The following is a 16603-nucleotide window of genomic DNA, read 5'->3' as shown; positions in this document are numbered from 1 at the left end:
CAGAATGCTTTGCAGCCAGCAACTTTTGTTTAACACCTTCTCCCCAAACACACCCTTTCATTTTCAGCATGTATTGTAATGTAAAGATTTACTCCTGGAGCCTGCTAATATTTTTAAAGCAGAACTATGCAGCACTGTCTACAAGGGATCCTTTACAACATATAAAGACAGATTCAGTTTCCCCCCTTCTATCAGAGAAAAAGCCTTTTCCCTCCTACTGTATTTTATACTGATGACTCCCCTTTGCTGGAGGACCTTGGAAAGCTCTGTGAAGGACAGCATACAAGGCTTTCCCTTTCCCAAAGCAAGCGGCTAGGGATGCGCAGCCTTAGATTTGGATTCCTGGATGATTAAATAAATGAGCACTTTATTACATCTGAAAAGCGCCCTGATTAGGGGCCCATGCTTCCAGCATGCCTCTTGCACCAATTTCCTCCAACCAGTTGAATTTTGCCATCAGGATCTGATTCACAGAGAGCAACAGCAGTATTATTCATTTTTTACAAGCAGAGCCTGTCACTGGTTTAGGCTACAGCAAGTCTTAGGACACTTATTACATCTCTACCTTGATATAATGCTGTCCTCAGGAGCCAAAAAATCTTACTGTGTTATATTGAACTTGCTTTGATCCGCCAGAGTGCGCAGCCCTGCCCCCCGGAGCGCCGCTTTACCACGTTATATCAGAATTCGTGTTATATCAGGTCGCGTTCTATCAGGGTAGAGGTGTACCTCACATACGTTTTCCATCCCTCACTGTACAGGGAAGGGGAGGGTAGCACAGACCTCCCACCCCAAGAGTTGTTTCATACTAACAATAAACAGCAGTTTGAAGAGGCCTGTAGCATATTCAAGCCAAGTGTTAACAACCAAATTCATTCACACATCCAGGGCATGATTTCCCATGTGTGTGTGAATGAAGGGGGTAATAGGCCAACATTCTCTTCCATGCTGAGTTTTCAGTATAGTTATTACAGTTCCTGCTGCCCACTTGTATTATCAATATCAGCTGTACAATCAAACCACTACTAGCCACCCACACTCTTGGCACAGAAGCCAGCATTTTCTGGGGAAAATGGGGGAGTATATAAATGGATCTACTGTCTACACATAAAGAATCATTCCTGGTATCAGGGTGCTCATCACCTACTATACATAATGTGATTTCTCTTCATAACCAAGCAGAGCTTCATGGAGAATCAGGTACATCACCTGCAGTAGTATTTATAGTATGAAATTTTATCCACCTCTTTTAACTTGAGTGGGTTGGTTGGAATCATAACTAATTTGCTGTCTATATAACATAATAAAGAGTTCAAACCTGGGAGTTAACAAACTGGCCTTTTAATCGCCAGTGAAAACCTAGTTTGGGTAACCAGTCAGTTGAGTTTTGTGGTCTCACCCTAGCAGATACTCATTTTAATCATAAAAATAGGGCCTGGTCTACCTAAAAATTAGATCACCTAGCTCCAAGGCTCAGGGCTATGAAACAATTCTTCCAACAACCTAGCTGCTGCCTCTCGAGATTGGTTTAATATAGCGACAGACAACACCCTCCTGTTGCAGTACCATGTGCCCACATAACAGAGGCTGTGCTGTACTGTTTGTAGTGTAGACACATCCTGGTACATATAAATGCAGTTGAAAATCTGTATTCAAGAGAGAGGGGTAGGACTGGAATAGCAGGGAGAGCATGAGATAAGGACTAAGGTGCATTGACAGAGTTGTGAAACTCAACCATACATAATATTTTCAGTTAGTGCTATAAAGTGCCTGATTCAAAGAAATCTAAATGATAATCCAAAATTGGTTAACTGGTAAGAGAGACTGAAGAGTTAATATTTATGTGAAACACTTTATTCTGCACATTCAACCACAAAAAATAAAAAAAAAATTCAACATGACTTGGGCATTTCCCCTATTGCAAAAAGGGGTCAGAGAATAAAATTATGCTGAGTTCTTTTTGCACACGGCCATTTTTCAATACAGGGGCCTGTTCTGATGCAAGGAAAGTCTGTTTCTCACTAACATGTGGGTGTCAAACACAGCCTTCAGATTTTAGACTTATAGTGCAACCCTCTGAAACCAGAATCAGATTGACCACAAAACTTTCATCAAAAGGGTCTTAAGTGGAAACCACTGGATTGGAGGTGGAAATGCCCCAGATTTTCAGCCTAATAAGGTTTGTCTGAGGCCTGGTATTTGGTGTTCAGTTTACAAAGAGGTGTCTGAATCCTGCTCTGAGAATGGAGTTTTGGCCATGGAGTCCAATAGGAACAGGATCAGGTTCTAAATGAGTAACCATGCAGTTTGGCACAGGGTACAATCCCAAGAGCAGATTTCTTCAGCAGGTAGGACTAAGCCTTAGCATCTCCACAGAAGTGACAGTCCTTGCACCAACTGTTAAAGCTGACCTATTTCCCTTAAAGGCACTTAAAACAGAGCCATCCAGTGATCACTATTATCCTCCTCCCAGCCAGCATGAGCAGCAATGGAAAACGAGATGGCTGCGCTGTGGCCCCTCACCCTCTCAATAAAACCATCCCACTACAGTAGTCTAGCTCTCCATCCGGCTTGCTGTCTCAACTTGGCTGTTGGGAGATTCTGCCGGACGAGGTGTAGACAAGTGTTCCAACTCATAACGTCCGTTCTCAGCCACCTCCTTGGAGCTCGAGCATCCCTCCTCTCCTGCCAGCTTTTTACTCTTCTTATGCTCAATGATCTGCTGGAGCTGGTGCCTGGCATAGTCTGGTTTGGTAGTTAACGGATTAGCTGGCACAGTCATCCCAAGGATGTCTGATACCATGTAGGGTCGGAGCCAGCCCACTAGTGGGGTGCTGCCAGGGCTGTAGTGGGTTTGTTTATGGTAGAAGAGGAGCCCATCTATCTGTAAGAGGCAGAGAGAGAGAGAGATGGAACGGGCAGCATTTACATCAGGCGACAGAGGTATTTCAGGTGTAAGCGTGCACAGAGATATCTGAAAGCAAATACATTTGACTTTGATGCTTCCCAGCTTTACTGATCTCTTTTCACTTTCAAGCTAAAACAATCAGACATTTTATTTGATTATTTCAGACAATGAGATAAACCAAGGAAGAGTAAAGTGGAAACCCAAGAGTTCCAATACTATCAGATTAGCGCCTCTTTCGATGGGAATACAATTAAATGCTGAATGGGTCACGTCCATCGGATCATTAAAGAAACACAACAAACAGTTAGGCTAATGTCAGTTGATCAGCAAATATCAGTGTTTTGGGTTTGGTTGCTGTGCTCCTGCACTGAAGAAACTCAGGCTGATTTTTAATAAGGCAGCCTTACAGAAAGAACATCCCAGGGTTTTTTGTTTTTTTTTTTATTATTAAAAAGAATAGGACATCTTGGAAGTGATTAGTCAGAGGCAGTGACGCGAAGCAGCCCTGATCAGTCTACTGTTCCTGTTCCGTCAGCTTCCTCATGCTCAATAAATACTTAATGAATCTCAGGAGGTAATGAGTGTCCTTATCTCCCACTCAAAATCAATGGCAGTTAAGGGCCCTTTGTACTTGAAGGATCAGGCCCTTAGCCTTTTGCTACAACTGCAATTCAAGCACTGAAGCTGGCTGATGTTACCTATTAGCCTCTTTTCCATTTAAATTTACCCAGCACACTAAAGATTTTCGATTATCTCTTTCACTGATTCCCATAGGTGCACTTGGTCAGATTACACCTTACCTTGGGATTTCTTAATGTCTGGGGGGAGGGAGGACAGCTCCATTTAGCAAACCCAGTTGAACTCTAAAAAGCAATTTGCATGTGAGCAAAGAGGCTGACTGTGCAGAGTAACTGGGGAAGAGAGAGGGTTATTTGGTTATCGATCACTGTGGGGCTCTGGCAGAAAAAGCCCATGGACAGGGGACTTCTGTGTTAATCGAACATGAACCAAAGCAATGAGATTCATATTCTGCTTGGGCAAGATCCCTGAATATTCTGCATGCAAACACAGACATGGGGGAAGTAAGGGATGACACAGGAAAAGAGAGCTCCTGACGTGACCACACTCTGCCATGCAGACACATGTAATATGTTCCAGGTAACGCACAGCATGCTGTCAATAAGAGGCCATACTAGCCACACAAAGCAGGAGAGAGTCTTTAAGTAACTTTGGGACTCTGCTAGGTAGAGACCCAGGGAAGCTCCTTCAATTGCATTCCTTTTATTTCAAGATTTCAGCACATGGGGAGAGTCCCAAGAAGCTGGGCCAAGAATGAGCTAGATCGAGATAAGTCACGTCCTCTCAAGAGGTTTTTTTCTGTAAATTACTTCAGTTTCTATTTTCATTCCAGCCAATTTAATTTGCTGCCTGTCTCTACACTGAATCACTGTCCTGACGCCAGCCAATTCAGAAAGAGGGTTAATGTTACTGTTTGCACAAGACTAAACTTGATGGGAAATTGGTATGGAGGAATTTTATTTTTTTGTGGCCAACACTTTCAAACTTGAGTGCCTCAAGTTAAGCTCAGACTTTGATACCCAAGTAAAAGAGGCTTGTGATTTTCCAAAGAGCCAAGCACCTACAGCTCCAATTGACTTCAATAGGATTTTCAATTACTTCCATCAGATTTGTGCATCTCTGAAAAACAGATTCATAAATCACTTTTATTTAAAAAGCCAGTGGACTGATCGAAAGCCCACTGAAATCAACAGAAAGACTCCCACTGACCTCACTGGGCTTTCGATCAGGTCCTAAATTTGGAGTCAGAAACTTCACTTTAGGGACCAAGGTTTGAAAACTGTGGCTAAACTCACTGCCATCACCTGCAAGAGATCATTTGAACAGCATGAGCACTATACGTTCCTCCATAATTAACAAATGGGGAAAATTCACCTTTGCTTTCCTGAAGCAGCCACACATAGCAAATTCATCTGGTTTTCATAGGATGCAGTCCATAAGCAAGACTTGGTCCACCTGTAGCCCGCAAGTTTTAATTCTTTTTGTTCATGCTACATTACAGGGACTTCATGAGCTCCCTCTGGTGGCAAATTTAACATGGTCATTCATTCAGTTTTCTTTAGTGAATGCTTGGTGACCTATTTCTGTGTCAGTACTGGCTTAGGAAGAGAACTCAGAGCTACAGTTAGTGCCAAATTAGACAAGGGTCAGCATGATGACCCAGCATGTTGATGCACTAGCCTTTCACGGCTGGACACTTGGGGGCAAATTGTGACTGGGATACATGAAAGAGTTTGATAAATCAAGAGAGGAAAATTGAGTCTATTGAGAATTTCAGTGTCTTCCTGGAACTTTCTACCCCTCCTTCAGTGGGGCTATGTTCTACAGCTCTTTGCCAGGCGGGGGATGTCTAGAGGCAGAATTAAGCTTTCAGGCCAAAAATGTCACTAAGGCTGCCAGATTCTTCAAGTTTTGGCAGGCAAGAGAACCTATTGGCTAAAGAATCATAAAGGCTTTATAGATGTTCTGTGCATTCTGCTCTTTGCTTAGTACAATTCCAGCACTGCCATTCAGAGGACTCAGACTTGCTGGCCAAATCTGATGACTATCTTTACCTTAACAAGAAGGCATCAGACAATCAATGGTTACCAGCAAATCTAGCATTTGCTTGTCAGTATGTTTCAGTCTGCATTTGTTGTATTTGCTTACATAGGCCTAGAGAGCTCAAGAGATGCAGTTGAGAGTCAGAGGCATTTGGCTTGGGGTAATTGAGAAGGAGTGGTTGTCTCCCTTTCTATCTAGGTTCATATATGGCCCCCCCATCACTGTAGGATCTAAACAACTCAGACACAGGTGAATCTGTCCTCACCACATGAGGCAGGGAAGTATGGTTATCCAAGATTACAGATGGAGAAAAGCTGCAGATGGATGAAGTGACTTGTCCAAGGTCATACATGGTCTCTGTGGCAGAGGTGGGAAATGACTGCAGTCTCCTGAGTCTCAGTCTAGTGCTTTAACCATAAGACCATCCTTTACTGTTGGTCCATTGTATGGGAGCTGGGTTGCAGCTCAGTTGGCTTCCAGCATGTCTGCAGAAGCCACAATTCCCAAGTAAAATCAGACATATTACCCCAAATGCAGCTTCTCTTCTTACAGTACATCCTTAAAACCACCTCCCCCCCACCCCCCAATACAACACACAGCTCTGTTGTCACTGAGCCACAGCATGGTCCCAAGTTCCCAGTCCCTCCACCAAAGGCAGAAAGCCATCTTACCTCAAAGGGGAAATCCATGGCCAGCACCTCGCATAGGCTCTCTGGGGTGCAGGGGAAACTCTGCAGGCCCACAAATTTAAACTGAAAGGGTAAGAGAATTAGAGCAGTTAGTGCATTCTCTCCCACTGGCCAATTATACCAAGTGTTGCAAAGCTTTGGGTTCTGGAGATAAAGCGACAGGACTTAATTGTTCAGAGGTGCCAATTACCTGCAGTTCAAGTCAATGGCAGATGCAGGTGCCAACCACTTCTGAAAACCAGCCCAATGATCTTTTTGTTACTCCTGTTTCAGCATGAGCACAAGTAGCATCTGTTGAATGTCGATGAACAAATTCGCCACTGACATAAGATGCATATTCACTGAAATCAGAGATGTGACCACTTACGCCTGCAGTGAATTTAGGCCCAAATCGCTCTCTCTGAGCATATCACTGGATCGCACAACCAGCTCTGCCTGGTTGACAGTTACAAGTTTCATAGCCCCACAGGGGCACATGGCACCATATAAATCAGAGTCCAGGCTCTGAAGAGCTTACAATCTATGGGTTCAATCCTAGAAAGACTTACTACTGAGTACAAGACTTGCCACTGAGAAACCCCACTGAAGTGAATTACTCGTGGCAGTGAGCAAACCACCTCGTAGTAAGTGTTTGTAGGAACAAGCTCCATGTTTCCGTTTGCTCAGCAGAGACCTGAGCTGGCAGAGGTGGTTGTTTTTTTTTTTAAAAACCCCTTGAGACCATGGCTCACATATGCAGCAGTAACTAGTTTAATGGAACAGGGAAAAGATCCTCCTTCAACAAGGTGCTTAAGCACTTGCTAACTTTAAACTCATGAATAGCCCCCTGGATTTCAAGAGTGAGAGTATTCAGGAACAACTGTTCAAAATAAAAGCTCAGTGATCAGGGGCCTCTGATGTGTTATCTCTCATTGGAGTCAGTGGAAGTTGAGGGCGCTCTGTACTGCACAGAAACTGGCCTCATCACAGCCTCAGTCCCTTCAACTTCATGCATTCAGCACAGCTCAGTAGAGGAAGGGCTGGTGCTTTATGAATCTCTGGTTCTGCCTCAAACACAACCCCTCAGACTGAAAGCAAGTTCTTGAGAGCAGGTGAGGCTCTCTCCTAACATCAAAAGAGGATTCCTGTCAGAGAGCAAATGCTCACTAATGCTGTCCCTGGGGAAACCTTGCTGGTTTTCCTTTACATCTGCATTTCAGTCAGGGAGACTAAAAGTGGCACTGCAGTCAGTTAATACCCTGCAGCCCGGATCTCCTCCAGCACTTAGGGTGGAAAGTGCAGGTTTATTGTTTTTAAATGTTTTGTTTACATCCTGAATGTGGGATCTCATTTCATCAGAAGAACATTTCAGTGACCAAGTGGTGACATGTGGAAGATCAAACCAACGAACATGCCAAAACACAGCCCATTCTGAATGGGAGAGTTAAACCCACTCTCCTTGCGCTCTGGATACCAAGGACTTACTGGATTAATTCTGCTTTTCTCTGCCAGCCCTTCCTCTTCTTGTATCTTAGAATGAAGCCAATAGAATCGGAAATCTGTCTGGAGAAGGCAGAAGAGACACAGGGTAGTGATCATCCATCCCAAACACTGGGGAGTCTACTGTGGTGCCTCATGGCATCCACCTACTGCAGATTCCACCGAATCCCTGACATCTGACGCAGTTCAAAGAACAAGTGACACAATGAGGCTCCCTCCAGTAAGGAGGGGAGTTGAATGCACTGGCTAGGGTGAAGAAAGGTCCAGTACCTGACAGTCATAAACGGGATGCCCCCTCCAACACATCACGTCAAGGATGTAGTACGTCTGGTTCACTTCGCTGTAGATACAGTCCAAGATCGTGTAGTCTGTACATACAAACACGGGTGATCCAGGCATGGAGTGCTACAGACCCAAACTACATACTACAGCTCTGACACTACCAGGACTTTTACTACAGCTTGGGCTGGAAGAACTCTGCCCTACACAACCTTCGCTCACATTCCAGCTTTGGAAGCTACTGCAGTAGAATCCAACCTAGCTCAGAGGGGCACAGGAAAGACACCATCTGCTGATGGGAGTCAGTGAACATGCAGGGCAGACTGCCAGGTGGAGGACCCGAACCGTGAAGAGGAAGCTATGGATCCACTGAAAAAGTCTTCCATGCATTCACAACCCCTCTTAAATAACAGACTCAGTGCAGCTTCGTAATATTACAAAGAGCAAGTGAAGGCTCTACACCAGGGGTGAGCAAACGGTTTGGCCCGAGGGCCACATCTTGGAATAGAAATTGTATGGCAGGCCACGAATGCTCACAAAATTGGGGTTGGGGTGCAGGAGGGGGTGAGGCTCTGGTTGGGGGTGCAGGCTCCAGGGTGGGGCCAGAAATGAGGAGTTCAGGGTGCGGGAGGGGGCTCTGGGCTGAGGTGGAGGAGTGGGGTGCAGGGTGGGGGGGAAGAGGGCTCTGGGTTGGGGCTGGGGATGAGGAGCTTGGGGTATAGGAGGGTGATCAGGGCTGGGACCGAGGGGTTCAGAGGGTGGGAGGGGGATCAGGGCTGGGGCAGAGGGATGGGGTACGGGAAGGCGTACAGGTTCTGGGGTGTGGCTGTGGATGAGGGATTTGGGGAGCAGGAGGGTGCTCCAGGCTGGGATCGAGGGGTTTGGAGGGTCGGAGGGGGATCAGGGCTGTGGCAAGAGGTTGGGGCACAAGGAGAGGCTCAGGGATGCAGGCTCCAGGCAGCGCTTACCTCAAGTGGCTCTGGGAAGCAGCAGCATGTCCCCCTCCAGTTCCTATGTGGAGGCGCGGCCAGGCGGCTTTGCATGCTGTCCCAGCCACAGGCGCCACCCCTGTAGATACCATTGGCTGTGGTTCACAGCCAATGGGAGCTGCAGGGGCGGCACTTGAGGTGGGGGCAGCATGCAGAGTGGAGCTCCCTGATTGCCCCTACGCATAGGAGCCAGAGGGGGGACATGCTGCTGCTTCCGGGAGCTGTGTGGAGCAGCCCCCGACCCTGCTCCCCAGCTGGAGCACCAGAACACGGCAAGACCCCGTTCACCAGCGGGAGCTCAAAGACCGGATTTAAACAGCTGGCAGGCCGAATGCGGTCTGTGCAAAGGGACTTGTGTTAACACAGAGACAGCTCTGGCTTTTAAGTGCAAAAAGGATATGGAGGTTGTGAGTCTAAGAGAAACTGATATTAAAATAGTGAAAAAATACCCAAAATATTCTCCAAACATCTCATATCACAATGTAAATAGATAGACATGGAAGTTAGGCTACCCTTTAGCCACAAGGAGAACCTAGTCCTGCTGGGTAGCCCAAGATTAAATACACACAGAGAAGCAGGCCAGGTCTCTCATACCAATTTTGAAGGCTTCTTCAGATCATTACCTTTCCCAGTTGCCGAATTACGCCTGTTTCCCCCTGGCAAGAGGGAGGGGAACCTGTTGACACAAAATCCACTCTTGGTGTAAGCTGCAGTGGAGCCCTGTAGGGAAATGGAGAAAGTGCTGCTGTTAGACCCGTGGCTTGGAGTGTAACCGTACTCAAGGCTTTAAAACACAGATCCAGTTACAATCCCAGACCTGTCCCATGTACCTTACAAGATGGGGCTGTATTTTAACAGCACCTGGGGACCACTGTATTGAAACCAGGCCCCCCAGCATAGCTGATTTTAGATATACCCCCATTGACATCAGAAGCAAAACTCCCCTAGGAGCAGGAGCAGGTTTTTTGCAGCATTGGCAGGAAGACAGCAACCAGAATTCCTGGACTAACATCTGATTTTATAAGGATGGACAGATGGGTGCACATACAGAGTTCCACTACTGTGCTTTGTGTGGTTGACACACACTATGATCTCTTACCCTGGATGCCACAATCAGTGCCCTTTTCCCCATGGGACACATCACCAGGATCCATTCTTGTTCCAGATCTGGGGGGACATCAATCAGCCACTCAGAAAGCATTAGCTGTAAGGTTACATAGCAACAGTGTTAATGATGACACTTGGGAACAGAACAAATACTTATAGGTCAAGAAACACAAATAATGGCCCTGCTTTCTCCAGCGAGGCCTAGATCTGCATTGGTGACTTATAGTTCACAGCCCCATGCATCTAAATGGACACTTACGTGGATATCCAACCTCTTTTTAATAGCACTGAACAGCCCCATAGGGAATGACAGAAGGTCTCACAATGAATTAAAAGCCGTGGGTTTGAGTCGGTTAAAACATTTATAACAGTGGATTTATAACAGGGGTAAGGAAATGTGTTGCTACTTTGGGAAACACTTTCACTCTATCTTATGTACTATCCCTACTATGATTTCACCACTGGATTGGGCATCCACCCCCACACACCTCCCCCAACCCTGCAATTCTGCCCTGAATGCAGATAAGCTTTCAACTGTTGCCTGTAAGCACTGTGCATGCATGTACACAGTGCTCACCCCTGCATGCAGCCCACACTCACCCCACGCGTGCACTTTCCTGCACAGACACATGCACACGCTCACTCCCAGACGCAGGCCCATCGTTTCCCTGTGCTATGTATCCCTGCTCACTTGGTTAGCATAGCGCTTTGGCAACTTCTTGCCCACGTCAATGTCCATATCCTCACGGCCCGCATCTTCACCTTCCTCCTCCTCCCTCTCAGCTCCAGTCCAGTCATCCTCTGCCAGTCTCCTGGCATGGTTCACATAGTCCAATCTCTTACTGTAGGAGAGAACAGAGAAACCCATTTCCCTCTTTGAAAGGAGACATGGCCATTTCCGCCCTCCCACGCACCTTGGAATGCTGTGTCTGGATCCAGTGAGCAAGGCGCTGAATACATGCGCTTGTTAAGGGAATGGTCCATGTAGCCAATGAGGATTCTCAGCTGTGCCCTTTGAGACCATCCGCACACGAGCCAGCCAGAATACCAGAACAACAACTGTTTTCTAACTTTAACAACAGACTGTGGGTTGTGGAGCTCCGGCATCTATCCCCCCCCATCACAGCTCAATGCTGGAGGCATTTGGCCTCTGCCTTAACATACCCAAAGCATGAGTAGAACACACTGTAATCGCACATCCTGTCACAGCATTCTTATTCTGGAAAGACACAGTTATAAGGAACCCAAGCAGGTCATCCTGAAAGCTGCATCGCAGAACACGTTCCCAGGCAGCACAGGAATGCCCCACTCTCCATTTCTGCTCCGATTCCCATGCATGCTCTCCCCTCCGCTGCATACACACTGCCATATAGGCTACACACTCGGACACTCCATGTGGAGTTATTCCTCTAGCTCTGTGGATTCTAAGTAACTATACATTCTCATAGCGGTACCAAGGGACCGTTCCTGACTCACTGGTACCAGCCTTCCCCTGTCTCCCAGCCCAGCAGCTTCAGTGGTAGCACTAGTGCCAGCCTTCCAACATGCCAACCCATGGGTACATGCTGGAGGCACACCAAGGCCAGAGTACTTCACACTCACACGACCCTACAGTGAGCAGACGCCACATATCAAAACACCACTGATAAAACGCCTGGCCCACAAGATATGGGGCAGACAGACAAGCTCCTGGAGTAGCTCTAAAAGGAACAGCAGCCAAGGGGAAAAGGCCATCAGTTATAGAATCCTTACGATTTCTGAAGTTCCAGGAGCCGACGTCTCCTCTCTGCCTGCTCCAAGGAACTGTACTTGGACTTGTACTGTGCCAGTCGGGGGTGAGGGGCTGCTGTGCTGTTCAGGTCCTGAGACACAGCGAAGCTGGAAGCCAGTGCTTGGTTCAACTCCTCCATTTTACTGTCTGGGAGAGAAAAAGCGAACTGAGTGGAACGTTAGGCAGAGTTAATTTCCGCCTGCCTGAGCAGCTTGGGACGGCTACCTAGGCCCTCAGCAACCAAAGGAAACAAGAAGACCAGGTGGCTGGAGAGGAGGGAAAGAACATGGTGTTTTACAGCCCAGCTGAAAGGATTACAGGATGGGTTCAGAGGTGGAGGTGGACGGACAGAGCGAAGGGGAGCCCAACACACAGATGGAGAGGGTGCAGCAGATGGAAGAGGAGAGCTGGCAATGGGGCCCAGGAGAGATGGCAGGATAGTACCTAACTCTTCACATTGTCCATGCAGTGTGCAAATATTAATTAATCCTCCCAGCCAGTCCAGAGAGGTTAGGAAATTGCATTCTCATGTCACAGGAAATTGTGGGGACAGAGGTTAAAGCCAACACTGTCAGGCACCTACATACAGGTGAGCAGAGTTTCGAGGTGCTGAGCACCTGCCACTCTCATGGATCTCGATGGGAGACAATCCTTGGTACTCAGCCCCTCGGGACACCAGGCCATTTAATTAGGTGCTTCAATATAGAGGACAATGAAAGTTTGGAAATGTGGGCTCAGGAGGTGCAGCTGGGAACAGAACCTAGGAGTCCTCATGCCCAGCCCACTAAGCTGGACCATGCTGTGGCTCTATGCAGGAGAGTGATGGAGAGATGATGGGAGAAGTGGAGCAGGGGGAGTGGAGGGGGAGAGGGGAACAGGGAGTGGGAATGGAGGGGAGCAGGAGAGGAGAAATGGGAATAGGGGTAGTGGAGCTGGGAGGAGGGAGAGGAAAGTGGAGCAGTTGGGGAAATGGGAACAAAGGATGGGGAAGAGTGAGGGCATGGAGGGATGGGAGCAAGAGGAGGGGAGAGATGGAGAGAAGACGGGATGAGGGGATTGGAGAGATGGGAGGAGATGGATGGGGGATGGAAGGATGGGACAGAGGAGAGCAGGGGAATGGGATGGGATCAGGCCTGGGAGAATGGAGGGAGGAATTGGGGGAAAGGGGAGGTGAGAGCACTGGGGTGAGATGGGAGGAATTGGGGGAAATGGGAGGGGTGGAGAGATGGGAGGGGAGGAGAGCGGGGTAGGGTGGATAGTGGGAAATGGAGGGATGAGAGGAGAATGAGGGGAATGGGATGGGGGCCAGCAGGGATGGGGATGAAAAGAGCAGGGGAGGGATCGGATCAGAGGAGGCGGAATGGGGGTAGGAGGATGGGTAGCAAGGAATGGAAGGGCAGGAGGAGAGCAGAGGTGAGGAAGGAGGGATGGGATCAGAGGAGGGCAGTGGGTAATGGAGGGACAGGAGGAGGTGGGGAAGGAAGGATGGGATCAGAGATCAGAGGAGGGGGTAGCGGGGAATGGAGGGACGGGAGAAGGAGAGGGGAGGGGAGGAGGGTGGGATGGGATCAGAGGAGGGTGGTGGGTAGCGGAGAATGGAGGGACGGCGGGAGGTGGAGAAGGCGGGATGGGATCGGAGGAGGGCGGTGGGTAGCGGGGAATGGAGGAATGGGAGGAGGAGAGGGGAGGTGGTGAAGGAGGGATGGGATCAGAGGAGGGCGGTGGGTAGCGGGGAATGGAGGGACTGGAGGAGGAGAGGGGAGGTGGGGAAGGAGGGATGGGATCAGAGGAGGGCAGTGGGTAGCGTGGAATGGAGTGACGGAAGGAGGAGAGGGGAGGTGGGGAAGGCAGGATGGGATCAGAGGAGGGCGGTGGGTAGTGGGGAATGGAGGGACGGGAGGAGGTGGGGAAGGCGGGATGGGATCAGAGGAGGGCGGTGGGTAGCGGGGAATGGAGGGACGGGAGGAGGAGAGGGGAGGTGGGGAAGGCAGGATGGGATCAGAGGAGGGCGGTGGGTAGCGTGGAATGGAGTGACGGGAGGAGGAGAGGGGAGGTGGGGAAGGCAGGATGGGATCAGAGGACAGAGGAGGGCGGTGGGTAGCGGGGAATGGAGGGACGGGAGGAGGTGAGGAAGGCGGGATGGGATCAGAGGAGGGCGGTGGGTAGCGTGGAATGGAGTGACGGGAGGAGGAGAGGGGAGGTGGGGAAGGCAGGATGGGATCAGAGGACAGAGGAGGGCGGTGGGTAGCGGGGAATGGAGGGACGGGAGGAGGTGAGGAAGGCGGGATGGGATCAGAGGAGGGCGGTGGGTAGCGGGGAATGGAGGGACGGGAGGAGGAGAAGGGAGGTGGGGAAGGCGGGATGGGATCAGAGGAGGGTGGTGGGTAGCGGGGAATGGAGGGACGGGAGGAGGTGGGGAAGGCGGGATGGGATCAGAGGAGGGCGGTGGGTAGCGGGGAATGGAGGGACGGGAGGAGGTGAGGAAGGCGGGATGGGATCAGAGGACAGAGGAGGGCGGTGGGTAGCGGGGAATGGAGGGACGGGAGGAGGTGAGGAAGGCGGGATGGGATCAGAGGAGGGCGGTGGGTAGCGTGGAATGGAGTGACGGGAGGAGGAGAGGGGAGGTGGGGAAGGCAGGATGGGATCAGAGGAGGGCGGTGGGTAGCGGGGAATGGAGGGACGGGAGGAGGTGGGGAAGGCGGGATGGGATCAGAGGAGGGCGGTGGGTAGCGGGGAATGGAGGGACGGGAGGAGGAGGAGGGAGGTGGGGAAGGCGGGATGGGATCAGAGGAGGGCGGTGGGTAGCGTGGAATGGAGTGACGGGAGGAGGAGAGGGGAGGTGGGGAAGGCAGGATGGGATCAGAGGACAGAGGAGGGCGGTGGGTAGCGGGGAATGGAGGGACGGGAGGAGGTGAGGAAGGCGGGATGGGATCAGAGGAGGGCGGTGGGTAGCGGGGAATGGAGGGACGGGAGGAGGAGGAGGGAGGTGGGGAAGGCGGGATGGGATCAGAGGAGGGAGGTGGGTAGCGGGGAATGGAGGGACGGGAGGAGGTGGGGAAGGCGGGATGGGATCAGAGGAGGGCGGTGGGTAGCGGGGAATGGAGGGACGGGAGGAGGTGGGGAAGGCGGGATGGGATCAGAGGACAGAGGAGGGCGGTGGGTAGCGGGGAATGGAGGGACGGGAGGAGGAGAAGGGAGGTGGGGAAGGCGGGATGGGATCAGAGGAGGGCGGTGGGTAGCGGGGAATGGAGGGACGGGAGGAGGTGAGGAAGGCAGGATGGGATCAGAGGAGGGCGGTGGGTAGCGGGGAATGGAGGGACGGGAGGAGGTGGGGAAGGCGGGATGGGATCAGAGGACAGAGGAGGGCGGTGGGTAGCGGGGAATGGAGGGACGGGAGGAGGAGAAGGGAGGTGGGGAAGGCGGGATGGGATCAGGGGGTGGCAGACGGGAGCGGGGCTGGAAACGGGGCCGGCCGGGGCGGACGCAGAGCAGCAGAGCCCGGCCCGCCCCAGCCCGATGCGCCGCTCACCGGGCCGCGCTCCAGCCGAATCGAGTCGCCGCCGCCACGAGGCCGCCGAGGCGGGTTCCGGCCGGGCCGAGCGGCCTCCTACCCGGCGTGCCTGGCCCCGCCCCGCTGCCTGCGGAGCCTCCGCCGGGCCGCGCGGGAGGCTGCAGCGCCGCTAGGCCTGTGGCGCCCGAGCCGAGGGAGGCCGGCGGCCCGCTTAGGCCCAGCGCGGACAGGGCCGGGTACGGAGCCCCCGCCCCGGACTGTCCGCAGCTAATTACTCGGGGGAGGGGGCTGAATTGCGGGTGCGCGGGGCGCTGCACGAGCCTAGCCGAGGGGACAAGCCGGACCCCCCCCCAACCTGCTCTCCCCGGCCCGGCGGTGGCAGCGGGGAGAGCTCGCAAAGAAGAACCGCCTCGGATGTCAGCAGCGAATCGGGGTGGCGGCTGCTGCTGGGACCTGCCCCCGCGGCGCTTGCCGTGTCGGGCCCCGATCCGGCAAACCCGTCTCGGTGCTCAGGCGCCTTACGCCCATTGGTTCCAGCACCTAAATCCCTTTGGAGGGCTGGGCCTTAGAGCGCGTGAAGAGGCCAAGGGTGCAGCTTAACTAGGCTTGGAAAGGGGTAGATTGTAATCACTAAATGTCCGGTTCAGCGCACACCCACAAACTGCCAACACAATATTTCCATCAACAATCATGGACATTCGCAGCTAGGCAAAGTGAGGGGAATGGCGCTTGAGAACTTGGGTTTAAGGATCTTTAATTGGTGTATTTTGACATGTGATGTTGACAGTTTGTGTCTTAAGGGTTCTAGAGCATTCTTGTGGCATCTCAACATTTACAGTCATTAGATAATTGTCTGGCCCCACCCCCATCCTACCGTCCCATAATCTGCAACTGTGAAAATTTAAATGGCTACAAATCTGAAAAAAAAATGCTTACAAATAAACATGACCTGTTGAAATTATAAAGAAAAAATAGAATTCTGCTACACCTATGCTTAAAGCATTTGCAGGATCGAGACCTAAATAATACTTCCTATGGCATCCTTAATGTGTCCCATCTCTGGTTCATTTTATAGGGCCTCATCCTGCAAATGCTTAATCACCTGGGTAGCTTTGCTTGTGCAAGTTCTCCCATTGAAGTCAGTGAGACTACTCAAGGTTGCTCATGTGCATAAGAACATTCAGGATCTGGCCCATGGGCCGTAAACTCTTCAGGGAAGAGACAGTGATGTGCCCCAAGTTCCACAAA

General features: G+C 50.7%; 1 protein-coding gene across 3 annotated transcripts; it reads right to left on the bottom strand.

Annotated features, from left to right (window-relative positions):
• Nucleotides 1-1832: 1832 nt before the first annotated feature.
• SNUPN (snurportin 1) lies at nt 1833-16033 on the bottom strand. 3 transcript variants are annotated; one of them, XM_044980941.1, is made up of 9 exons: nt 15374-16033; nt 11826-11991; nt 10765-10915; nt 10066-10170; nt 9590-9686; nt 7969-8066; nt 7684-7761; nt 6202-6282; nt 1833-2884 (listed from the first exon to the last, which is right to left on the bottom strand). In XM_044980941.1, the coding sequence occupies exons 2-9, from the start codon at nt 11981-11983 to the stop codon at nt 2555-2557; spliced, it is 1098 nt and encodes a 365-aa protein (XP_044836876.1). In that variant the 5' UTR covers nt 11984-11991; nt 15374-16033; the 3' UTR covers nt 1833-2554. The 3 variants fall into 3 exon arrangements, with proteins under 3 accessions (XP_044836876.1, XP_044836877.1, XP_044836878.1); XM_044980942.1 differs by lacking the exon at nt 15374-16033 and adding an exon at nt 12428-12969; XM_044980943.1 differs by lacking the exon at nt 15374-16033 and adding an exon at nt 4697-4791 and having other exon boundaries at nt 2749-2884.
• Between the last annotated feature and the right edge of the window lie 570 nt (nt 16034-16603).

The sequence above is a fragment of the Mauremys mutica genome, chromosome 11, assembly GCF_020497125.1.
Source record: "Mauremys mutica isolate MM-2020 ecotype Southern chromosome 11, ASM2049712v1, whole genome shotgun sequence".
Lineage (NCBI taxonomy): Eukaryota > Metazoa > Chordata > Testudines > Geoemydidae > Mauremys > Mauremys mutica.
This window is presented reverse-complemented; position numbering and strand designations above follow the sequence as displayed.

What these genes read in the sequence shown, in the direction of transcription:
- SNUPN (XM_044980941.1), bottom strand. Translation starts at nt 11,983, where the DNA reads ATGGAGGAGTTGAACCAAGCACTGGCTTCCAGCTTCGCTGTGTCTCAG. An exon ending in CACTGATTGTGGCATCCAGG is followed by an intron (nt 9,687 to 10,065) that starts GTAAGAGATCAT and finishes ATTTCCCTACAG; the next exon opens with GGCTCCACTGCAGCTTACAC. An exon ending in AGAAAAGCAGAATTAATCCA is followed by an intron (nt 6,283 to 7,683) that starts GTAAGTCCTTGG and finishes TTACCCTTTCAG; the next exon opens with TTTAAATTTGTGGGCCTGCA.